A 26,431-nucleotide genomic window follows, 5' to 3' on the forward strand; every position below is an offset into this window, starting at 1 on the left:
TGATCCTTCTACAATGTGACAGCCCTTTAGATATTTGTAGACAGCTATTAAGTCTCCTCTCAGTCTTCTCTTTTGCAAACTAAACATTCCCAAATCCTGCAACCTTTCCTCATAAGACAGGGTTTGCAGACCGGTCACCATTCTGGTCGCTCTTTTCTGAACTTGCTCCAGTTTGTTGATGTCTTTTTTAAAATGTGGTGCCCAAAACTGGACACAATATTCCAGATGAGGTCTGACCAAAGAGGAGTAGAGGGAAATAATGACTTCACGTGATCTAGACTGTATGCTTCTGTTAATACATCCTAGAATTGCATTTGCCTTTTTTGCTGCTGCATCACACTGTTGACTCATATTCAGTCTGTGATCTATTAGTATACCCAAGTCTTTTTCACATGTGCTGTCACTTAGCCCTATTCCTCCCATTCTATATATGTTTTTTCCATTTTTATTGCCCAGATGTAGTACTTTGCATTTCTCCCTGTTAAAAACCATTCTGTTAGTTGCTGCCCACTTCTCCAGTTTATTTAAATCTTTTTGAATCCTCTCTCTCTCTTCTCTAGTATTAGCTATCCCTCCTAGCTTTGTGTCATCAGCAAATTTAATCAGTTTACCCTCAATTCCTTCATCTAAATCATTGATAAAGATGTTGAACAATACAGGGCCCAGGACAGAGCCCTGTGGTACCCCACTTGAGACATTCTTCCAACTGGATGTGCAGCCATTTACGACCACTCTTTGGGTCCGATCACTAAGCCAGTTATGAATCCACCTAACAGTTGCCTTGTCCATTCCATACTTAATCATTTTTTCAATAAGGATTGTATGAGAGACTTTGTCAAATGCTTTGCTGAAGTCAAGATATACTATATCTACAGCATTTCCTTGATCCACCCAATCAGTGATACCGTCATAGAAGGAAATTAAGTTAGTCTGACATGACTTATTAGTTACAAACCCATGCTGACTCTGTTTAATCACTTCATTCTTATCCAGGTATTGACATACATGTTGTTTAATAATTTGTTCAAAGATCTTTCCTGGTATAGAAGTCAGACTCACCGGCCTATAGTTACCTGGGTCCACCTTCTTCCCCTTTTTGAAGATAGGAACAACATTTGCTCTTCTCCAGTCTTCTGGCACTTCTCCTGTTCTCCAAGAATTTTCAAAGATTATAGAGAGGGGTTCAAAAATTTCTTCTGCTATCTCCTTCAGTACTCTGGGGTGTAATTCATCTGGACCTGGAGACTTGAATTCATTTAGGCTAGCTAAGTGTTTCCTCACTATTCATTTACCTTCTGACTGAGCACTCCACCTGTTAGCCGCAGGCGTTTTTAATCAAACCAGTGTCATTTCCCCTCGGCACAGAGATATAGACTTCAGTCCTAACAGAGGATTTTTTCATAGGTTCCCATTCAGATGGAGACAACAGTCTTAGTGAGGATTGGCATAGAATAGGGACCTGGAAAACGAGGAATGCCTTAACGTGGCTTCCAGGTACACATAACTTGGCCATTTTATGCGCTAAACTTTCTCAATTTTTCATACTTCTAATGCAGTAATGCAATTCATTATTCATGTTTGCATGGTTTGGCGCTACAGTGTGCTTCCTTTTTTGCTTGAATTTTACTCAGTTGAGGAGGCATATGACATTATTGCCTCCGAAACTGATAGTGAAGGCGATAACCCCACCTTTCTCTATTCCTCCAACTCTTCCTCCTCCAGCGACACAGACTTACCACCACCGAGATGTCGCAAGATGAGAAATCGTCCGGAGACCAGGGAGGAAGAGTCGGAGACCTTGGACGAAGTCCCACAGCCAAGTGCGAGTTTCCCCCAACCTAGTGCTAGTCACGCCCAACCTAGCACTAGTTCTCCCTCCTGGACCCCCGTCCCTGAAAATTTTGCTCCACGGATTCCTGATTTCGCTCCCCAATCAGGAATCCAGTTTATTTCTCGGAGTCAATCGTCAGTCTCATGGTGGAGCAAACAAACTTGTACGCTCAGCAATTTTTGGCCGAAAACCCAATTTCTTCATTCTCTACTTGGGGTCTGGTTGACTCTGTAGAAATGATGAAATATTGGGGACTGGTTCTTCACATGGGGATTGTGAAGAAACCAGAAATTCGCCAATACTGGAGTACTGATATTTTATATCAAACTCCAGTATTTGGCATGGTTATGAGTCGCAGACGTTTTGAGGCAATTCATAAATTTCTCCATTTCAGGGACAACACTGAAAGCCTTCCCCGCGATGACCCGAATTTTGATCGACTTCAAAATTCGGCCAGTCATCGAACACTTCAGCAACAAGTTTGCTGAAGTGTACATTCCCGAAAGGGAAATTTGTTTGGATGAATCCCTCATCCACTTCAAAAGGGAGGCTTCAGTTCCGTCAGTACCTGCCCAGCAAAAGGGTGAGGTACGGGATAAAACTCTACAAGCTGTGTGAGAGTACCTCAGGGTACACTCTCAGCTTTAGAGTTTCCCAAGGCAAGGACTGTAGGATCCAGCCCCCAGAATGTCCACCTGCTCTGGGGGTGAGTGGGAAAATAGTGTGGGATTTGGCCCACCCAAAGCTTGATAAAGGTTACCATATGTACGTTGATAACTTTTATACAAGCACCGCACTATTTCAATCCCTCTCTGCCAGAGCTACCGTCGCTTGCGGTACCGTGCGTAGAAACCAGAGGGGTCTCTCTTTGTCGCTAATTGAGCAGGCTCTCCCAAAGGGTGAGAGCCGAGCCCAATGTAGCGGCAACATGTTTGTGGTCAAGTTCAAAGACAAAAGTGACGTCTTTTTCTTAACATTCCATGGTCCCGGCACCACGGCCACCACCGTTCGAGGTACCCCAGCACCGGTCCACAAACCGGACTGTGCCCTGGGGTACAACCAACACATGGGGGGGAGTTGATCTTTCTGATCAAGTCCTCCAGCCCTATAGTGCCATGCGGAAGGCAAAGGTGTGGTACTAAAAACTGGCTGTGCACATCGTACAAATGGCACTGTATAACGCATGCGTGCTATCACGATGTGCAGGCCACACCCACAACTTCCTTCAGTTCCAGGAGGCGGTGATAAAGGCCACGATTTTTGGAGACGAGGACGGAGCGCGGCCCCGCACCCTTGGAACTCAAGTTTCCCCTATGGGACCAGGGCAACATTTTCCCCGTGAGGAGAGAAAAGAAAAAAGGTGCCGGGTATGCTATAAAAGGGGGACAAGAAGGGAAACTCGTTTCCAATGTGAAGCGTGTCCCGACAAACCTGGACTGTGCTTGAATGAATGACTCAGAATTCATCACATGTCCGTGGACTAAACACATCCTGACATTCCACGACAGAACTCACCTACACCAGCTTGACATACACAACACCACACACACCAACCTGACGTACACTACACCACAGCACGCACACCAACCTGACACACACTACACCACACACACCAACCTGACGTAGTGTGTCAGGTTGGTGTGTGTGGCGTAGTGTAAATCAAGTTGGTGTGTGTGGCGTATACTATACCACACACACCAACCTGACGTACATTACACCACACCACACACCAACCTGACATACACTACACTACCCACACCAACCTGACGTAATGTGTCAGGTTGGTGTGTGTGGCGCAGTGTATGTCAGGTTGGTGTGTGTGGCGTAGTGTACGTCAGGTTGGTATGTGTGTGGTGTATACTATACCACACACACCAACCTGACGTACACTACATCACACCACGCACACCAACCTGACATACACTATACCATGCACACCAACCTGACGTAGTGTGTCAGGTTGGTGTGTGTGGCGTAGTGTACGTCAGTTTGGTGTGTGTGTCTGTGTGTGGTGTATACTACACCACACACACCAGTCTGACGTACACTACAAAATTTTCCAAAAGCGACATGGTGATCGCTAATGATTGGAGCTAATTTTCCATTCAAAAAGCCAAATGGCACTCCTTCCTTTACGAGCCCTGCCGTGCGCCCAAACAGTGGTTTATGAGCACATATGAGGTATTGGTGTACTCAGGAGAAATAGCCCAACAAATTTTAGGATCCATTTTATCCTGTTGCCCATGTGAAAATGAAAAAATTGAGGCTAAAAAAAATTTTTGTGAAAAAAAAAAAGTACTTTTTAATTTTTACGGATCAATTTGTGAAGCACCTGGGGGTTCAAAGTGCTCACTATGCATCTAGATAAGTTCCTTGGGGGGTCTAGTTTCCAAAATGGGGTCACTTGTGGGGGAGATCCAATGTTTAGGCACACAGGGGCTCTCCAAATGCGACATGGCATCCGCTAAAGATTGGAGCTAATTTTCCATTCAAAAAGTCAAATGGCGCTCCTTCCCTTCTGAGCCCTGCCGTGCGCCCAAACAGTGGTTTATGACCACATATGAGGTATCGGTGTACTCAGGAGAAATTGTCCAACAAATTTTAGGATCCATTTTATCCTGTTGCCCATGTGAAAATGAAAGAATTTATGCCAAAAGAAAATTTTTGCTGGAAAAATTAAAATGTCCATTTTTTCCTTCCACGTTGCTTTAGTTCCTGTGAAGCACCTGAAGGGTTAATAAACTTCTTGAATGTGGTTTTGAGCACCTTGAGGGGTGCAGTTTTTAGAATGGTGTCACTTTTGGGTATTTTCTGCCATATAGACCCCTCAAAGTGACTTCAAATGTGAGGTGGTCCCTAAAAAAAATGGTTTTGTAAATTTTGTTGTAAAAATTAGAAATCGCTGGTCAACTTTTGACCCTTATAACTTCCTAACAAAAAAAAAATTGTTTACAAAATTGTGCTGATGTAAAGTAGACATGTGGGAAATGTTATTTATTAACTATTTTGTGTCACATTACGCTCTGGTTTAACAGAATAAAAATTCAAAATTTGAAAATTGCTATATTTGCAAAATTTTCGCCATATTTCCAATTTTTTTTCACAAATAAACGCAAAAATTATCGACCTAAATTTACCACTAACATGAAGCCCAACATGTCACGAAAAAAAAACAATCTGAGAATCGCTAGGATCCGTTGAAGCGTTCCAGAGTTATCTCATAAAGGGACACTGGTCAGAATTGCAAAAAATGGCCTGGTCATTAAGGTTAAAATAGGCTTGGTCATGAAGGGGTTAAAGGGAATCTGTCACCCCATTTTTCGACTATGAGCTGTCGGCACCGACTTCAGGGTTTATCACCACAGAGCACTGCTCCTGCGCCGGAGCCACGACAGGCAGCACAGAAGAGGACGTCACCGTTAGAAGATGGGAGGCGCCGGACCAGACCGCAACACCCATCGGACCAAAACCGGACCAGGACCGCCCCCCCGGTGAGTATAATGTAACTCCTTTTTCTTCTCTTTCAGGTTACATCAGGGGATTATCTACAGAATTACAGAATGCTGTAGTTAAGCCCCTGATGGCGGTGCCGGCAGCTGATACTCGAAAAAATAGGGTGACAGATTCCCTTTAAATGAGTCTACCAAGACTTTTCTTATAAACTTTGTTTTTGCTCATACCTGATATTATACAGGTTTGCAATAGAATTATGAGTGTTATAACAGTCCCAGTACGTTATGACCTCATCATTATTTGTATCAAATGCGAGTCCACTTATTTTTTTATTTTTTATTAGAGCCTTGAATAATCATGACTGATCAATAATATATTATTGCAGTGCTTCATTCGATATCTATTTCCAGGTACACCCATCTTCCTTTCCTATATTTGTACTCCCCATTTTTTATATTTTTTTATATTTACATACCTTTCTTCCTATGTTTTTAAAGTATTGTAATTAAAGATTTGTTTCAGCCTTTGTGTTTTAGTGTTTTCTCTATGTATGCTTTTCTTTTTATTATTAATATTTAAGATTGTAGATTTTGGTGTTGCCCAGAATCTGTCAGGCAGCCTGTTATATCTGGGTGATGAGGAGTTTGTTACTCTTTTACCAGTCTTTATCTGAGCTCCTAACAAAAGTCGTTTGGGGGCCATTTTAACATACTAACACATTATTTTTATTTCCACTGCAACCAGAGCTGGTATTTTAGCCACAGTTACAGGGGAAATTCAGATTCCTACCAGTATAGCCACGCTGACTTGTTCTCCTACAACACAGCAGCTCTTGCTGACTCCCTACACCCATCAAATGACCACTGAGTCCAGAAGAGGAAGCACTGACAGCGTGTTCTCTGCTGTATACTCAGTGCTTGTTCAGAGCTGTGTACACAGCAATCGGGAATGCAAAGTCGGTAATAAACCCTCTGTATAGGGATTCTGCGCTGCGATGTCATACAAGAATCTTATTCTGCATTCACGTTTTAGAATGTCGGTGCAGATTAATAAGCGGAAAGCCCGTAAGTTTAAAGGGAATCAGTCAGCAGGCTTTTGCTCCCTTACCTGAGAGCAGCCTGATGTTGGCAAAGGGAAGCTGAATCCAGCGATCTATCACTTAGTTTACTGGGTTGTGACACAATCAGCAATTCATCAGAGCTGAGGAAGCTAACTCCGCCCACACCAGGCTCTGTAAATACAATGTCCATAGGCTGTAAGATGCCGATCACAAGAGGGGGCGGAGTCTGACCAGGAAGCAGGCACTGCTGTGTCCAGCAATGATCAGCTCCTGGTGCTAAAGCAATCATTACAAGAAAACAAAACCACCAAGCTTGATAAGAGAGACATCGCTGAAGTCTGTGTTTTAACCTCTACCACATGCTGTCTTCAGCTAACAGCAAAAACGTGCTGACAGATTCCCTCTAAGACCAGCCTTAGGTTAGTTTCACACTAGCGTTTGCGGGCGCAGCGCAGGGCCGCCGCTAAGCCCCGCCCCCGGGCGCGTCCCCTCTGGTCATCTCCTCCTCCGATCGCATGACTGTGCATGCAATCAGCGTACACTATATTTAGCGTTGGATGCGCTGATCGTGCGCAGGTCTTATTTTGCTGGCGCTGCCCCCAGCGCACAAAAATGCAATACAGCGCGTTTTTGTGCACTGGGCGCAGCGCAAAAATGGCGCAGTGCCAGCAAAATCAGACCAGCGCACGACCAGTGCACCCAACGCTACATATAGGGTACGCTGATCGCATGCACAGTCGTGTGATCGGAGGAGGAGCTGACCGGAGGGGGCGCGGCCGGGGCTTAGCGGTGGCCCTGCGCTGCGCATGCAAGCGCTAGTGTGAAACTAGCCTTAGCCATTCTGGATGTAAATGTTCCGTGATCGCTAGCAGAGCACAGTCTCGTTACCTGCGTCCGAGGAGCGGCTTTCCCTTTTGGATCAGCACCTAATTTGCCTTTGTTGGATATGCGGGCTGCTTGCTCCTTGCAGAAGTTGATGTGTCTGTCAGCGGCATTCTCATTAAACCTTCTCTGACAGTACGGGCACTGAACATAGTCTAGATGGATAAAGCAGAAAACAGGCAGCGTCAGTGATTATTAATAGCCTGTCTAAAAAAAAGAGGAAAAAAAAAAAGCAAGAAGCAGTGTCTGCATTTTTTTAGATGAAATATGTATGATATCCCAGCTCATTCTATTTAGGTCACAGCCTAAGGAACAAGATGACTAAGGGGAAGAGCAGTGCACTGTCACATACTGTTTGATGTTAAGGCCTTGATGTGCATGTGAAAAAGGATCTCAGCCTTCTACGAATCGAAGCCCGATAACCTCTTTGTGACCATATAACATGAATATATGTCACACAGGAGCGTGGAATGTAAGCAGCGGGCTCAGAACCTGGCAGAGGCTAGCCGTGCTGCAGCAGCGACTGGAGAGAACAGAGATCACTGCTATTTAAACATTTAACTGCTGCTGTCAATCACTGACAGCGGCAGTAACGATTGGTTTGGCAGCGTGCGCACTGTGGAGAGCCGATGGCTTGACATGTTGCCCATTCATTTGTGAGCCTCAGTTAAAGGGAACCTTGTCCTTAAATTCATACTATCTGAACTACGGGCTGCCTGATGGTGTGATTACAGCCAGGTATGGTTTATGCAGAAAGCTGCAGTGTTTCGACCGCTAACTGTAGTGAGAGTGCAGACCAGTCTGCTACAGCCCCCCGGTGGGCTTCTCTCTGCCACACTTCAGTTGATTGACAGATCTCTCCTATGTGTGTACATAATGAATCCAAAAGCCAGGTCACTTTTATTGCATAATTGACACCATAAAAATAAAAGCAAAATAGAAATTGCTTTTTAATTTTCACTTTATGATCCCATTTAGTATTTTTTTTCCCCATTTCTCATGGTGTTATATGGTAAAGTGGTGTCATTCAAAACTACAACTAGTCCCATAAAAAACTTAGAGAGAAGGGGGGAAAAATGAAAATGCAAAAATTAAATGCTCCACACTGATCTATGTGATGTGTAAAGAGCATGGATGCATGTATGTCCTGGGCAGCTGAAAGACCTTCCGTATGTAAATGTCCATCTAACAGAGCTGTGTGTGTCTATAAATGTTCATGTAGCAGAGCTGTGTTTGTAATGTATTTGTGCATACGTAGCAGAGCTGTATGTATTTGTGCATACGTAGCAGAGCTGTATGTATTTGTGCACACGTAGCAGAGCTGTATGTATTTGTGCACACGTAGCAGAGCTGTATGTATTTGTGCACACGTAGCAGAGCTGTATGTATTTGTGCATACGTAGCAGAGCTGTATGTATTTGTGCACACGTAGCAGAGCTGTATGTATTTGTGCACATGTAGCAGAGCTGTATGTATTTGTGCACATGTAGCAGAGCTGTATGTATTTGTGCATACGTAGCAGAGATGTATGTATTTGTGCATACGTAGCAGAGCTGCATGTATTTGTGCACACGTAGCAGAGCTGCATGTATTTGTGCACACGTAGCAGAGCTGTATGTATTTGTGCACACGTAGCAGAGCTGTATGTATTTGTGCACACGTAGCTGAGCTGTATGTATTTGTGCACACGTAGCAGAGCTGTATGTATTTGTGCACACGTAGCAGAGCTGTATGTATTTGTGCACACGTAGCAGAGCTGTATGTATTTGTGCACACGTAGCAGAGCTGTATGTATTTGTGCACACGTAGCAGAGCTGTATGTATTTGTGCACACGTAGCAGAGCTGTATGTATTTGTGCACACGTAGCAGAGCTGTATGTATTTGTGCACACGTAGCAGAGCAGTATGTATTTGTGCATACGTAGCAGAGCTGTATGTATTTGTGCACACGTAGCAGAGCTGTATGTATTTGTGCACACGTAGCAGAGCTGTATGTATTTGTCCACACGTAGCAGAGCTGTATGTATTTGTGCACACGTAGCAGAGCTGTATGTATTTGTGCACACGTAGCAGAGCTGTATGTATTTGTGCACACGTAGCAGAGCTGTATGTATTTGTGCACACGTAGCAGAGCTGTATGTATTTGTGCACACGTAGCAGAGCTGTATGTATTTGTGCACACGTAGCAGAGCTATATGTATTTGTGCACACGTAGCAGAGCTGTATGTATTTGTGCACACGTAGCAGAGCTGTATGTATTTGTGCATACGTAGCAGAGCTGTATGTATTTGTGCACACGTAGCAGAGCTGTATGTATTTGTGCACACGTAGCAGAGCTGTATGTATTTGTGCACACGTAGCAGAGCTGTATGTATTTGTGCACACGTAGCAGAGCTGTATGTATTTGTGCATACGTAGCAGAGCTGTATGTATTTGTGCATACGTAGCAGAGCTGTATGTATTTGTGCACACGTAGCAGAGCTGTATGTATTTGTGCATACGTAGCAGAGCTGTGTGTATTTGTGCACACGTAGCAGAGCTGTATGTATTTGTGCATACGTAGCAGAGCTGTATGTATTTGTGCATTTGTGCAATTTAAGAATTAAAACCAGAATTGAACCAGAAGGTAACTGTACACAGTCACTGTAAACAATGTTTCTGTTTGTTTTCACCCCAATAATCCTTCACTTTCTGCTAATTCCCCTAATCCCTACTCCTAGTAAGGAACTGTTCATCTCTTCTTCCATCCTCCCCATCCACCTCACCTCCGCCTCAAAACTGTTCCTTAACATACAATCCTCTGTCTCCAAACACAGACAGCCCCCGCATTCCCTCTCCTGCTCCCACCTGCTAACACTTTCTCTGCTCCTTCTCACTGCTGGTGATATCTCTCCAAATCCTGGTCCTCCTCACCACATTCCCACAGTCATTTCTACCTCCCATCCACGCTCTATCACAACCTTCCGTAACCTCTCCAACCTTATACCCATTCACCCAGCCCCCGCTTCCCCAGTCCCACTAACAGGAGCTCTGTGGAACGCTCGCTCTGTCTGCAACAAGCTTTCCTCCATCTATGATCTTTTTGTTACTACCAAGCTCTCCTTCCTCGTCATCACCGAAACCTGGCTCACCCCTTCTGACACAGCCTCTCCTGCTGCACTTTCGTATGGCGGCTTCCACCTTTCTCACACCCCCCGCCCCAGCAGAAAACATGGCGGAGGAGTTGGTTTTCTCCTGTCAGATACCTGCTCCTTCACCCCAATCCCACTGCCACCCTCTGTTACCCTCCCTTCCTTTGAGGTGCACTCTGTGCGCATCTACTCCCCCTCCAACCTCCAACTGGCTGTCATCTACCGCCCCCCAGGGCCAGCCACCACCTTCTTTGACCACTTCACCACTGGTTACTTCATTTCCGCGGACATCCCTACTATCATCATGGGCGACTTCAACATCCCCATTGACACTTCCCTCTCAGCTGCCACTAAACTCCTATCTCTCCCTTCCTCCTTCGGCCTCACTCAATGGTCTTCTACAGCCACCCACAAAGATGGCCACACACTGGACCTCATCTTCACCCGCCTCTGCTCCCTATCTAACCTCTCTAACTCACCTCTTCCTCTCTCTGACCACAACCTTCTCACATTCTCTTCCCTCTTCACTCCATGTCTACAATCCCAACCCCACAAACTTTCACACCCTCGCAGGAATCTTAAACACCTTGACCTACACTCATTCTCTGAATCCCTCCTCCCTCTTACAGATATAAGTTCCTTACACAATGCGGATGACGCTGCCGCTCTATATAACAGCACAATAGCTGTAGCTTTGGAATCCGCTGCCCCACTTACACATACCAAAACTCGCAAAATCAACAGACAGCCCTGGCACACCAGCCTGACCAAAGAGCTGAGGCGAGCTTCCAGGGCTGCTGAGCGCCGATGGAAAAGATCCCACTCCAACGAGCACTTCATCGCATTCAAATAGTCCCTCACTACTTTCAAGACCACACTCGCCACAGCTAAACAAACCTACTTCTCATCTCTCATATCCTCTGTCTCACAACCCTAAACAGTTATTCAACACCTTCAATTCTCTCCTTCGCCCCCCAGCACCTCCTCCCTCCCCACTCATCTCAGCTGAAGACTTTGCCTCATTTTTCAAGCAGAAGATTGATAACATCAGAGACAGTTTTGGTCAACAACCCCCAGAGCCCTTCCTCCCGACTTCCCAGCCCTCCACCTTCAAAACCAACTTCTCCACCATTACAGAAGATCGACTCTCCACTCTACTCTCAAGATCACTTCTCACCACCTGTGCACTCGACCCGATCCCATCCCACTTCATACCAAACCTCACCACAGTCTTCATCCCAACCCTAACCCATCTCTTCAACCTATCACTAACAACTGGTGTTTTCCCCTCAAGCTTTAAACATGCCTCCATCACACCTATCCTCAAAAAGCCCTCTTTTGACCCATCCTCTGTATCTAGCTATCGCCCTATATCACTTCTCCCCTACGCCTCCAAGCTACTGGAACAACACGTCTACCTCGAACTGTCCTCCCATCTCTCTTCTTGCTCCCTCTTCGACCGCTTACAATCTGGCTTCCGGTCACACCACTCCACTGAAACTGCCCTTACTAAGGTCACCAATGACCTCTTAACCTCCAAGAGCAAGCAACACTACTCTGTCCTCCTCCTCCTGGACCTGTCGGCTGCCTTTGACACAGTGGACCATTCCCTATTATTACAGACCCTCTCATCCCTCGGCATCACAGATTTGGCCCTATCCTGGATCTCATCATACCTAACAGACCGGACATTCAGCGTCTCCAACTCACTCACCACCTCCTCACCTCGCCCCCTATCTGTCGGAGTCCCACAAGGTTCAGTCCTTGGGCCCCTGCTGTTCTCTATTTACACCTTTGGCCTGGGACAGCTCATAGAATCTCATGGCTTTCAGTATCATCTCTACGCTGATGACACACAGATCTACATCTCTGGACCAGATATCACCCCCTACTAACCAGAATCCCTCAATGTCTGTCCACTATGTCATCCTTCTTCTCCGCTAGATTTCTGAAACTCAACATGGACAAAACAGAATTCATCATCTTTCCCCCATCTCACGTGACCCCCCCTACGAACCTATCAATTACAGTAAATGACTGCCCACTCTCCCCAGTCCCACAAGCTCGCTGCCTCGGAGTAATCATTGACGCTGATCTCTCCTTCAAACCACATATCCAAGCCCTCTCCACTTCCTGCCGACTTCAACTCAAAAATATTTCACGAATCCGTTCATTCCTCACCCAAGAAACTGCAAAAACCCTGGTCCATGCCCTCATCATCTCTCGCCTTGACTACTGCAACCTCCTGCTCTGTGGCCTCCCCTCAAACACTCTCGCACCCCTCCAATCTATTCTAAACTCTGCTGCCCGACTAATCCACCTGTCCCCCCGCTATTCCCCAGCTTCTCCCCTCTGTAAATCCCTTCACTGGCTCCCAATTGCCCAGAGACTCCATTACAAAACCCTAACCATGACATACAAAGCCATCCACAACCTGTCTCCTCCATACATCTGTGACCTCGTCTCCCGGTACTTTCCCGCACGCAACCTCCGATCCTCACAAGAACTCCTTCTCTACTCCCCCCTTATCTCCTCTTCCCACAATCGCATACAAGATTTCTCTCGTGCATCACCCCTACTCTGGAACTCTCTACCACAACATATCAGACTCTCACCTACCATCGAAACCTTCAAAAAGAGCCTGAAGACCCACCGCTTCCGACAAGCCTATAACCTGCAGTAACCACCGATCGACCAAACCGCTGCACGACCAGCTCTACCCTCGCCTACTGTATTATCACCCATCCCTTGTAGATTGTGAGCCCTCGCGGGCAGGGTCCTCTCTCCTCCTGTACCAGTTATGACTTGTATTGTTTAAGATTATTCTTCTTGTTTTTATGTATACCCCTCCTTACATGTAATATAACAATAAATAATAATAATAATACGTAGCAGAGCTGTATGTATTTGTGCATACGTAGCAGAGCTGTATGTATTTGTGCATACGTAGCAGAGCTGTATGTATTTGTGCATACGTAGCAGAGCTGTATGTATTTGTGCATACGTAGCAGAGCTGTATGTATTTGTGCACACGTAGCAGAGCTGTATGTATTTGTGCATACGTAGCAGAGCTGTATGTATTTGTGCATACGTAGCAGAGCTGTATGTATTTGTGCATACGTAGCAGAGCTGTATGTATTTGTGCATACGTAGCAGAGCTGTATGTATTTGTGCATACGTAGCAGAGCTGTATGTATTTGTGCACACGTAGCAGAGCTGTATGTATTTGTGCACACGTAGCAGAGCTGTATGTATTTGTGCATACGTAGCAGAGCTGTATGTATTTGTGCACACGTAGCAGAGCTGTATGTATTTGTGCACACGTAGCAGAGCTGTATGTATTTGTGCATACGTAGCAGAGCTGTATGTATTTGTGAACACGTAGCAGAGCTGTATGTATTTGTGCACACGTAGCAGAGCTGTATGTATTTGTGCACACGTAGCAGAGCTGTATGTATTTGTGCACACGTAGCAGAGCTGTATGTATTTGTGCATACGTAGCAGAGCTGTATGTATTTGTGCATACGTAGCAGAGCTGTATGTATTTGTGCACACGTAGCAGAGCTGTATGTATTTGTGCACACGTAGCAGAGCTGTATGTATTTGTGCACACGTAGCAGAGCTGTATGTATTTGTGCACACGTAGCAGAGCTGTATGTATTTGTGCATACGTAGCAGAGCTGTATTTGTGCATACGTAGCAGAGCTGTATGTATCTGTGCATACGTAGCAGAGCTGTATGTATTTGTGCACACGTAGCAGAGCTGTATGTATTTGTGCACACGTAGCAGAGCTGTATGTATTTGTGCATACGTAGCAGAGCTGTATGTATTTGTGCATACGTAGCAGAGCTGTATGTATTTGTGCATACGTAGCAGAGCTGTATGTATCTGTGCATACGTAGCAGAGCTGTATGTATTTGTGCACACGTAGCAGAGCTGTATGTATTTGTGCACACGTAGCAGAGCTGTATGTATTTGTGCACACGTAGCAGAGCTGTATGTATTTGTGCACACGTAGCAGAGCTGTATGTATTTGTGCACACGTAGCAGAGCTGTATGTATCTGTGCATACGTAGCAGAGCTGTATGTATTTGTGCACACGTAGCAGAGCTGTATGTATTTGTGCACACGTAGCAGAGCTGTATGTATTTGTGCACACGTAGCAGAGCTGTATGTATTTGTGCACACGTAGCAGAGCTGTATGTATCTGTGCACACGTAGCAGAGCTGTATGTATCTGTGCACACGTAGCAGAGCTGTATGTATTTGTGCACACGTAGCAGAGCTGTATGTATTTGTGCACACGTAGCAGAGCTGTATGTATTTGTGCATACGTAGCAGAGCTGTATGTATTTGTGCACACGTAGCAGAGCTGTATGTATTTGTGCACACGTAGCAGAGCTGTATGTATTTGTGCACACGTAGCAGAGCTGTATGTATTTGTGCACACGTAGCAGAGCTGTATGTATCTGTGCACACGTAGCAGAGCTGTATGTATCTGTGCACACGTAGCAGAGCTGTATGTATTTGTGCACACGTAGCAGAGCTGTATGTATTTGTGCACACGTAGCAGAGCTGTATGTATTTGTGCACACGTAGCAGAGCTGTATGTATTTGTGCATACGTAGCAGAGCTGTATGTATTTGTGCACACGTAGCAGAGCTGTATGTATTTGTGCACACGTAGCAGAGCTGTATGTATTTGTGCACACGTAGCAGAGCTGTATGTATTTGTGCATACGTAGCAGAGCTGTATGTATTTGTGCACACGTAGCAGAGCTGTATGTATTTGTGCACACGTAGCAGAGCTGTATGTATTTGTGCACACGTAGCAGAGCTGTATGTATTTGTGCACACGTAGCAGAGCTGTATGTATTTGTGCATACGTAGCAGAGCTGTATGTATCTGTGCATACGTAGCAGAGCTGTATGTATCTGTGCATACGTAGCAGAGCTGTATGTATTTGTGCACACGTAGCAGAGCTGTATGTATTTGTGCACACGTAGCAGAGCTGTATGTATTTGTGCATACGTAGCAGAGCTGTATGTATTTGTGCATACGTAGCAGAGCTGTATGTATTTGTGCATACGTAGCAGAGCTGTATGTATCTGTGCACACGTAGCAGAGCTGTATGTATTTGTGCACACGTAGCAGAGCTGTATGTATTTGTGCACACGTAGCAGAGCTGTATGTATTTGTGCACACGTAGCAGAGCTGTATGTATTTGTGCATACGTAGCAGAGCTGTATGTATTTGTGCACACGTAGCAGAGCTGTATGTATTTGTGCACACGTAGCAGAGCTGTATGTATTTGTGCATACGTAGCAGAGCTGTATGTATTTGTGCATACGTAGCAGAGCTGTATGTATTTGTGCACACGTAGCAGAGCTGTATGTATTTGTGCACACGTAGCAGAGCTGTATGTATTTGTGCACACGTAGCAGAGCTGTATGTATTTGTGCATACGTAGCAGAGCTGTATGTATTTGTGCATACGTAGCAGAGCTGTATGTATTTGTGCATACGTAGCAGAGCTGTATGTATTTGTGCATACGTAGCAGAGCTGTATGTATCTGTGCATACGTAGCAGAGCTGTATGTATTTGTGCACACGTAGCAGAGCTGTATGTATTTGTGCACACGTAGCAGAGCTGTATGTATTTGTGCATACGTAGCAGAGCTATGTGTCTATTTGAGCATATGTAGCAGAGCTGTATGTATTTGTGCACACATAGCAGAGCTGTATGTATTTGTGCATACGTAGCAGAGCTATGTGTCTATTTGAGCATATGTAGCAGAGCTGTATGTATTTGTGCACACGTAGCAGAGCTGTATGTATTTGTGCATACGTAGCAGAGCTATGTGTCTATTTGAGCATATGTAGCAGAGCTGTGTGTGTGTATATGTGCATATGTGGCAGTGCTACATATATCTGGGGGAAGTGATGTGGCAGCAGCAGCTCTCACTTCCTCCGCATGTAAGGCAAGGAGAGTAAAGACAGCACTGATTGGTCGTAGGACAATACTGTAATAAGGAAAACACTGTACAGGTATTTTATGCTCAATTGGCCTAACAGGAATGTGGATCTGTCAGTAGATCCTGGTATCCGACCCTACATAAAACACCGGTCCACTCTCTTCAATATTCACCTGGGTCATATGAAGGTGGAGGCGGTGGAGGAAGTTCTCCTCCTTCTTTTATAATTTGATCAACACCTTTAGCGGCTCTAATCGTGGCGATGAACTCCTCATGCTTCCTCCTCCAGTTTGATTGCTTCTTTGGAGGTTCAGGCTGAAAAGAAGAAGAAATATTTACCATATTTTGCAGACTATAAGACAAACTTATTTTCCAAAACAATTTGGGAGGAAAATGGGGGTGCGGCTTATAGTCCGAATGTAGCTTAACAAGGAGGTGGGGCAGCAGCAGGAAGCCGATGGCGGCAGGAGTGGGGTAATACTGGGCCCTGAGCTGGGAGGAGGGGGTGTCCTGATGGGGGGCTTCAAGAAAATGTTGGCGGTGCAGGCAAGAGCAGAGTCCTCTCTCCGTACATACATCTCCCGAAGGTGGGCTTCAGGAAAATGGGCACCTGAGGAGGCCCATCAGCGGATTTAGATCTCTAAGGCTGTGTGCACACGCTGCGGATTTGGCCGCTGCGGACCCGCAGCAGTTTTTGCTGCGGTGTACAGTACAATGATTCCCTATGGGAATCAAAAACCGCAGTGCAGACGGTGCGGAATTTTCCGCGCGGATTATCTGCGGTTTTCAATCCGCAGAAAGAATTGACATGTCAATTCTTTCTGCGGATTCTCCTGCGGTTTGCCATCTCCTCCATTGAGGAGATGAAAAACCGCAGGGCAAAACCGCAGAGCAATCCGCAGGTAAAACCGCAGGTCTTTTGACCTGCGGTTTCACCTGCGGATTGTACAAAATCCGCGCGGATGAATCCACACCTTTTCCGCAGCGTGTGCACACAGCCTTAATCACAGCCATGGCACCCCCTCCTCCATGCCAAGGGCCTACAGCATTTTCCCTCTTCTGCCGCGGCTGGCTTCCTGTAGCGGCGGCCCTGCCTGCTGTGACACCACTGCCGGCCCCGGCAAGCTAAATTTGGACTATAAGACGGATCCCCATTTGACACATGAAAAAAAAATAATTTTTCCTATTTTCCTCCTCTAAATTTGTGGTGTGTTTTATTTTCTGATGCGTTTTATAGTCCACAAAATAATAGATTTGTATAACCCAGTAAATCCCGAGTGAACACGGAGTTCAGAGCAGGTTGTGAAATTACGAAGGTAAAGCCGTCAGAAAGGAGCCGGGAGCAAGAACGTAGACCCGAGAGACACAGACACTACTTTTACTTTCGAATGTCAGTCATACCCCAGGCCCCGATTCCACATTGCATTGGGGCTTGTTTTCCAGCTCGTTATCTTTTTTTGTTGTTTGCACCCTATTCACTACACCATCTGCGCCTTTTTTGACGTCTACTTTACATATGCTTGCCTTTTTTGTTTTACACTTTGTGGATGGAGTTTAGTGATTCCAGAAGTTTTCGCCTGAGTCATCAATTGCGACTTTTCAAAAAGTTGCAAAATTCGGAGCCACGCCGCTCCAGTCTCTACTGTATTGTTGAACATGCTAGTGTTTTGTGGGATTTTTTGAGACATTTTGCTAAACGTGACATTTTTTTTTTATGCCAAAAAGTCGCAAAAACAGTTGAGGGCTGGAAAAAAAAAAGGACCGTTTTTGATTTTGCGCCAAATTCATGAATTGTGTGCACCATTTTGACGAGTTTGGCAACAAAAACGGCAACTAATGGCACAAGACAAATAAGGAAAGACGCGAAAGATAAAATTAGTCATAATTTCCAACTGAAGTTCTAAGCAAAAACCAAAACCATGATGACTTCAGATGACGTTATTATGTCATATATCACCAGAATTACTGTTAATACCCCTGCTTTAAGGCTGTATTCACACGTTGCGGTTTTTTTCCCGTGGATTAAGCAAAAAATCCGCTCAAAAAAACGCCTAAAAGAAGCTTCCCATTCATTGTAATGCATTTTGCACTTTTTGTGTATGTTGATGTATTTTTTACAGCGAAAAAAATGCTTTGCGGTAAAAAAACGAAGCATGCTCATTAATTTCGCGGTAAATTCCGCATTTCTGGCTATTGTCTATGTGTCTTGGGACGCTCCGGAAAAAATCGCGACAAAAACGCCCGTTTTCTGGGAAGGAGTCCGGTTTTCATGCAGAAATTTTCTGCATACGTGGGCACATAGCCTAAAGGGGTTGTCCAGAAATATGAGACTGACAACCCATCCTTAGGATCGGATCTGCAGCAGCCGTTACACAATGACCTGAGCTGCAAATTGCTGTCAAGTGGAACTAAGATCAGCTGATCGGTGGCGGTGCCGCGTGTCGGACCCCCAATGATATGATATTGATGACCAATCATGAGGATAAGTTATCGATTTCTTACGTCCAGATAACCCCCTTAATATACTTTTCCAACACTTACTTTTGCCTTTATGGGTTTAACAATGGAAATTTCCGTTCCTTCGGCTCGCTGTCTGCTGGAGTCAAACACTTTCCTTTTTTTAACTGAGGATTTTTGGCATATCGGAGTATGTTTTTTCTAGAAAAATTAAAAAAAAAATATATGTTTCTAGAGACAAAAAAAATGCATTAGGACCAATAAATACAGACGTACTCGCTGCCCCTGTACCTGTCTGGGACATGAATGTTACCAGTGTTTTTCTATAAGATCAGCAGGGACCCAAAACACCATTTCTGCGTCTGTGACTCTACAGAACATCTTAGGTCACCATACCAGTTCCAATTTCTTTTTTTTGCTCTGTTCAATGGCACAAAATAGGCAGCAGAACCAAGGTGCAATGTACTCGGTGTGCGAAGACCATCAATCTGTGAGCATAGCCGACCTTCCAGTCTGTGGCAGGAGATGCAGTTTAATAAATAATGATGGATGAGGTTGCGGGATGCTGTCAGTGCGCTCCTGCAGTCCTGGCACGGTCACTCACAGGATGCTGGACTCGTTATTCTCCACTTAATACATTTCCAATTATTGAATTCACGAAGAAAGCAACAAAGTGCACATGATAAACTATTACATGTGACACATTCCCTGCGTCAGGCTCCATAAAAGAATTTCAGTTTTCAGTTCATTTTCCTTTTTTGTGTGTACAATTCCCTATAGTTTCCATTTTACGTTATTTTCACATTGCATTTAAAAGGAATGGTGTGGTGTGTGCAAGTGGTGTGCACCACCGTGCACTGACCGGAGTGAGGTACGCCCCCGCTCGTCATGATTTAGATGAGCTGTGGCGTCACTCCTCGTCTCACCCCAGGGCCGTGGCGTCGCACCCCCTGTCTCACCAAAGGGCCATGGCGTCGCACCACCGTCTCACCCCAGGGCCATGGCGTCACACCCATGTCTCACCCCAAGGCTGTGGTGTTGCACCCCCGTCTCACCCCAGGGCCGTGGCGTCGCACCACCGTCTCACCCCAGGGCCGTGGCGTCGCACCACCGTCTCACCCCAGGGCCGTGGCGTCGCACCACGTCTCACCCCAGGGCCGTGGCGTCGCACCACCGTCTCACCCCAGGGCTGTGGCGTCGCACCCATGTCTCACCCCAGGGCTGTGGCGTCGCGCCCCCCATCTTTCCCAAGGGCCGTGGCGTCGCACCACCGTCTCACCCCAGGGCCGTGGCGTCGCACCCCCCATCTCACCCTAGGGCCGTGGCGTCGCACCCATGTCTCACCCCAGGGCTGTGGCGTCGCGCCCCCATTTCACACCAGTCCTGTGACGTCGCACCCCCCATCTCACCCCAGGGCCATGGCATCGCACCACCGTCTCACCCCAGGGCCGTGGCGTCGCACCCCCCATCTCACCCCAGGGCCGTGGCGTCGCACCCCCCATCTCACGCCAGGGCCGTGGCGTCGTACCCCCCATCTTACGCCAGGACCGTGGCGTCGCACCCCCCATCTCACCCCAGGGCCGTAGTGTCGCCCCACCGTCTCACCCCAGGGCCGTAGTGTCGCACCCCCCATCTCACCCCAGGGCCGTAGTGTCGCACCCCCCATCTCACCCCAGGGCCGTAGTGTCGCACCACCGTCTCACCCCAGGGCTGTGGCGTCGCACCCCCCATCTCACCCCAGGGCCGTGGCGTCACACCCCTGGCCCGCACCAGCTCCATCCATTTTGATGGAGCTGAGAGAAACTGTCGTGAAAATGCTTCTGAGTTGTGACTACATTTTTTGACTATTCAAAGCTTTTACACCAAAATTCTAGTCTGAACGCTTTGATGAACTGGGCCCAAAGAGTCTGTAAAAGCGAAAAGGTGCTAATTTTTTAATGAAACCCAATGTCCAAAATTACTTTTATCTCCAATACAGGCATTTTATTTAAAAAAAAACAAAAAACACAACATGGCCTCAGAGGCGAAGAAACTCTTAATACTGGCTCCAGGAAAGAGTGGGAACATTACCGATAGCAACCAATCAGCTTTTTGCTCATATTATTAAAGCAGCTTCTTACAAATGAGAGCTGGAAGCTGATTGGTTGCTATAAGACAACTGCTCCAATTTTACTTTGCACCAGTAGAAAAATCTCTCTTCCATATTGAGGGAGATTTATCAAACCAGTATAAGAGGACTTCCCCAGAGGCGTCCATAACGACCAGTCAGACTCCGCTCAGATTTTTCAGTCGTCCTTCGGAAACTGAAAGCAGCAATCTGACTGGTGGTTAGGGATGACGTCTCCATTTTGTGAAATCTCTCCCATGATGTCACATGTACTATGGCCCCTTTATGTTATATATACTTACTCTCTCTAGAAAAACCCTAAAATATATACACTCACTGGCCACTTTATTAGGTACACCTGTCCAACTGTGTGTTAAGACTTAATTTCTAATCAGCCAATCACATGGCGGCAACTCAGTGCATTTAGGCATGTAGACATGGTCAAGACAATCTCCTGCAGTTCAAACCGAGCATCAGTATGGGGAAGAAAGGTGATTTGAGTGCCTTTGAACGTGGCATGATTGTTGGTGCCAGAAGGGCTGGTCTGAGAATTTCAGAAACTGCTGATCTACTGGGATTTTCACGCACAACCATCTCTAGGGTTTACAGAGAATGGTCCGAAAAAGAAAAAAAATCCAGTGAGCGGCAGTTCTGTGGCCGGAAATGCCTTGTTGATGCCAGAGGTCAGAGGAGAATGGGCATACTGGTTCGAGCTGATAGAAAGGCAACAGTGACTCAAATTGCCACCCGTTACAACCAAGGTAGGCAGAAGAGCATCTCTGAACGCACAGTGCGTCGAACTTTGAGGCAGATGGGCTACAGCAGCAGAAGACCACACTGGGTACCACTCCTCTCAGCTAAGAACAGGAAACTGAGGCTACAATTTGCACAAGCTCATCGAAATTGGACAGTAGAAGATTGGAAAAACGTTGCCTGGTCTGATGAGTCTCGATTTCTGCTGCGACATTCGGATGGTAGGGTCAGAATTTGGCGTAAACAACATGAAAGCATGGATCCATCCAGCCTTGTATCAACGGTTCAGGCTGGTGGTGGTGGTGTCATGGTGTGGGGAATTTTTTCTTGGCACTCTTTGGGCCCCTTGGTACCAATTGAGCATCGTTGCAACGCCACAGCCTACCTGAGTATTGTTGCTGACCATGTCCATCCCTTTATGACCACAATGTACCCAACATCTGATGGCTACTTTCAGCAGGATAATGCGCCATGTCATAAAGCTCGAATCATCTCAGATTGGTTTCTTGAACATGACAATGAGTTCACTGTACTCAAATGGCCTCCTCAGTCACCAGATCTCAATCCAATAGAGCATCTTTGGGATGTGGTGGAACGGGAGATTCGCATCAGGGATGTGCAGCCGACAAATCTGCGCCAACTGTGTGATGCCATCATGTCAATATGGTCCAAAATCTCTGAGGAATGCTTCCAGCACCTTGTTGAATCTCTGCCACGAAGAATTGAGGCAGTTCTGAAGGCAAAAGGGGGTCCAACCCCTTACTAGCATGGTGTACCTAATAAAGTGGCCAGTGAGTGTATATTACTAATTATTACCATATCATAATAATACACAGACACCCGTGCTTAATTTCTCACATACCAAAGCAGGTGAAAGAAAGGTTCTGCCGCAGATTTTGCAGGGCTTGAGGCTTTCAGCGGAAAAGTTTTCTGTAAAATATAGATTGCAGAATGAATACATAGGGCCACATGAATAACAGTGCGCCTGATAAACGTTCCACCCGTTTCACCCTCGCCGCAGTGTCTGACATGACTCTGTCCGGTCCTACACAGTGCAGCCTCCCTATACTAATACTCCATCCGTCACCGGCCCACCTAAAAATGCCCAGAAAACGCTCTCTCCCTCTGAATGACTGTAATATTCACGTCATTGTCCGTTGTATTTAGGGGCTGTCTGGTGCGCGGACATTTTTAACCAAGATTGCAAATTGATTAAAAAAAAAAAATAACGATCATAGCGACGTAATACTGCCGCAAACACTGGATGACGGCCACGCAACATTATACACCAATGCATAGCCACTGACGCCTAGCCACACACCGGACACCACATACTCACTGAGACTCTTCAAAAACTAACCGTCGCTTTAATTTTGATGTAATAAGTCAATAGTACACATGAAATTAACGGGGTATTCCCTTCTCAAAGATCCTCTCCCAATATGCAGTAGGTGTAGCACTAATAATATCAGCAAATACTTCCAATTAGAAATATAGTATAGTTCTTCCGATTAGCTAGGTCACTTACCCCATGTGCAGGACATTACAATATCTTAGGTATCCATGGTTACAACCACTCATATAGTGACAGTTAGTTGTTAGTGGTCATAACCATGCAAACCTACAGCGGGTACTGAAAGTATTCAGACCCTTTTAAATTTTTCACTCTGTTTCATTGCAGCCATTTGGTAAATTCAAAAAAGTTCATTTTTTTTCTCATTAATGTGCACTCTGCACCCCATCTTGTCTGAAAAAAAAAAACAAATGTAGAAATGTTTGCAAATTTATTAAAAAAGAAAAACCGAAATATCACATGGTCAGAAGTATTCAGACCCTTTGCTCAGTATTGAGTAGAAGTATCCTTTGGAGCTAGTACAGTCATGAGACTTCTTGGTAATGAAGCAACAAGTTTTTCACTCCTGGATTTGGGGATCCTCTGCCATTGTTCCTTGCAGATCCTCTGCTGTTCCGTCAGGTTGGATGCTGAACGTTGGTGGACAGCCATTTTCAGGTCTCTCCAGAGATGCTCCATTGGGTTTAGGTCAGGCTTCTGGCTGGGCCAGTCAAGAATGGTCACAGAGTTACTCTGAATCCTCCTTTGTTATTTTAGCTGTGTGCTTAGGGTCTTTGTCTTGTTGGAAGGTGAACCTTTGGCCAAGTCTGAGGTCCAGAGCACTCTGGAAGAGGTTTTCATCCAGGATATCTCTGTACTTGGCCGCATTCATGTTTCCTTCAATTGTCAATTGCAACTAGTCATCTGTACGCTACTGCAATGCACTGCACATGGGGTAAGCGACGTAGCAGCAAATCAGAAGAACTGTACTGCATTTCGAGTTGGAGGCATTTGTAATATTATTATTTAACCTGCCACAGATCTTGGAGATGGGAATACCCGTTTCAGAAACTTTGTAATATATCTTATCACATAAATCGGCTTCTTTTTCCTCTTGGACTGATATTTCATTCTCAGCTCATGGACAAAGTCTTCAGTGACGACGGATATTCACATTAACAAAATAGGAGTAAAAAAAAACAACAACTGTCATTAGCGACGAAGGGGGAGGAGATAGAGGTCACACGGACATTCTGCTGCAAGTGCTCCTGAAAGAACACTTACAGATCTCCATAGAACTTTATGAGCACCAACTGTCATCTCCTCTCTAAGTAGAAGGAAAATCTGTATATTCACTGAAGGCAGGTTTTACCCATGAACTGAGAACTTGAGAAGAGATGGATCAGTCCTGGGAGAGAAAGAAATAGATTTCCCTAATCTAATATACTACCAAGGTTCTTATTTTTACATGTACTACTGATTTCTAACATAAAAATTAAAACGACGGTCACTCTTTAACATGATTTTTTACATGCGGAAGATCTGAGCTGAAGCTTGTAGAAATGCATGCACACGTTCAGGAGAAGACTTTCTTGATACATGACCTCTCGGGATAGTGTAAAGGATGCGCTGATTTCTCCTGGATTTGTCATCTACATGACAGCACTAAATTACCCACTACAAAGACATAAGCGATCACACCTGCACAAAGCAGGACGAAGCAAATGATCTTCATGATTCAGAGAGGATCTGCAGAATTATATTCATTCTATAAAATGGCCTAAAATTGGTTTAAAGAGTAAGACCTCGTTCACACATCAGTTTTTCTGGTCCAGGAGTGGCTCCAAAACACAGAACAGGTTCATAGTTTTTTTCTAATAGGTTCCACTCCCGATTTTTGCTTAAAAACACTGATGAAACGCTGACCAAAAAATGGACATTCTCCATTTTAGAAATTATCACCTATCCCCAGGATAGATAATAACTTTCTGACCGTTGGGACCTCAAGAACACGGCTCTGCAGACCTCCGTCTGAATGGATCAGTGGCTCGATAGGCGCACCTCCACTTCATTATGGGACAGAAACAAAAAGTAGAAGACCGTACCTGTTTCCTTTCCCAGCAGACATAAAAAGAATGTATGCAGTTGTGGTGCGCATGTCCAGCCTCCATTCAATTCAGACAGAAACAGAGAAGAGGGATAGAGATGGGGGGTCTAGAAACTCCTATTACAGTTACTGATGATGATTTCACAGCTCTTCACAGAACAGAGATGGAGAACAAAAATGGCATCAAATGGCAAGGTGGCGTCACTGTCTCCACCTTCAGACAAATCAAACATGAAGAGGAAGTCCGGGCTGCAGCTGATCTCAGACTTCTTGCTGATGTTCAATTTGTATGAATGCAGGGACAGTAACGCCAGCGCCGATTGGGCGCCGGCAGCACGTGTCGCAACAGCAGGACCGAAGCCCCGGGAGAACTAGTTCCGACACTGCGGGAACGGTGCCGGCACGGGAGGGGGGTATAGGCTTTGTTATTTTATCGGGGCTAAGCGAGGAGTATGAGAAGACGTTGCCCAAATAGTGGACAACTTCTTTCATCTTTTTTATCCTTTTTGCTTTCTTTCACCATGTTCTTAAGTACCCAGTAAAAGTTGTGTTCTGGAACACAGTCCGCATGAATCCTTCCTCCACAGAGCTGAGATACCCAATCTACAGCTTGAAGACCCCTGAGGTGTGTCTGCTAGTTTGGTATATTGCTAAGATATGACAACAGTTTATAATGGTTTCATGTCCCACCTCTAGGATCACAAGACACCGAAAACAGCCGACTCCTCTGTGAGGTCTGCCGCTCCCATGGAGCAGGAAAAATGTTATTCCAGGGAAAGAAAGTTTCATATGGGTGAGGTCATTGTTATGGAAATGTAACATCTGCACGGAAAAAGCCAAAACACAGTAAAAATGTAACAGTCTGAGAAAGAGCAAGCATGAAAGTCAAATCAAGTGACAAGAGAAGAGAGGACAAGGTCAGAAGCTTCAGCAGATCCTCCCAAAGATTCAACCACCACTAAAGAGACATTTTTTCCCGATCATCTTCATCCTCTGAGAAGGTCATGAATACCAAAAGAAGTGTTGGGCCCAAGCCTGGACCCTCACATATAAGAACAGGGGTCCAATGGCTTCCATTGATTTAAAAGGAAGTCTGTCGGCCCAAATTTAGTATAAACTACGCACACAGCCTTGATGGAATGGAGGAATGGTGGGAGGTTCAGTCTTTTTGTATCCGCAGGATTAGACCTCAGGGCTAAGCAGGAGATCTAATTTAACTAGGTGAGTTCCCCCCTTAGACAACTAGTCAGCCTCTGACTTTACACTGAAGAGGGGAAAACAACCCGAAACATGTATGTGAAAAATGTGTGTCTATTTTGGCTTCTTATCCTAAGTTATGTGACA

At 45.5% G+C, this 26,431-nt stretch overlaps 1 protein-coding gene across 1 annotated transcript in view; it reads right to left on the bottom strand.

Moving 5' to 3' along the window:
• ZC2HC1A (zinc finger C2HC-type containing 1A) overlaps positions 1-26,431 on the bottom strand; it is a 69,595-nt gene that overhangs the window by 35,704 nt on the left and 7,460 nt on the right. Inside the window, exons 2-5 of the mRNA XM_073550614.1 lie at positions 22,510-22,577; positions 18,872-18,988; positions 16,504-16,645; positions 7,233-7,381 (exon numbers count right to left, since the gene is read on the bottom strand). Coding sequence (XP_073406715.1) covers positions 7,233-7,381; positions 16,504-16,645; positions 18,872-18,988; positions 22,510-22,577 — 476 coding nt within the window. The remainder of the gene's footprint in view (positions 1-7,232; positions 7,382-16,503; positions 16,646-18,871; positions 18,989-22,509; positions 22,578-26,431) is intronic.

The sequence above is a fragment of the Dendrobates tinctorius genome, unplaced genomic scaffold, assembly GCF_039654945.1.
Source record: "Dendrobates tinctorius isolate UK_male_01 unplaced genomic scaffold, ASM3965494v1 ptg000165l, whole genome shotgun sequence".
Lineage (NCBI taxonomy): Eukaryota > Metazoa > Chordata > Amphibia > Anura > Dendrobatidae > Dendrobates > Dendrobates tinctorius.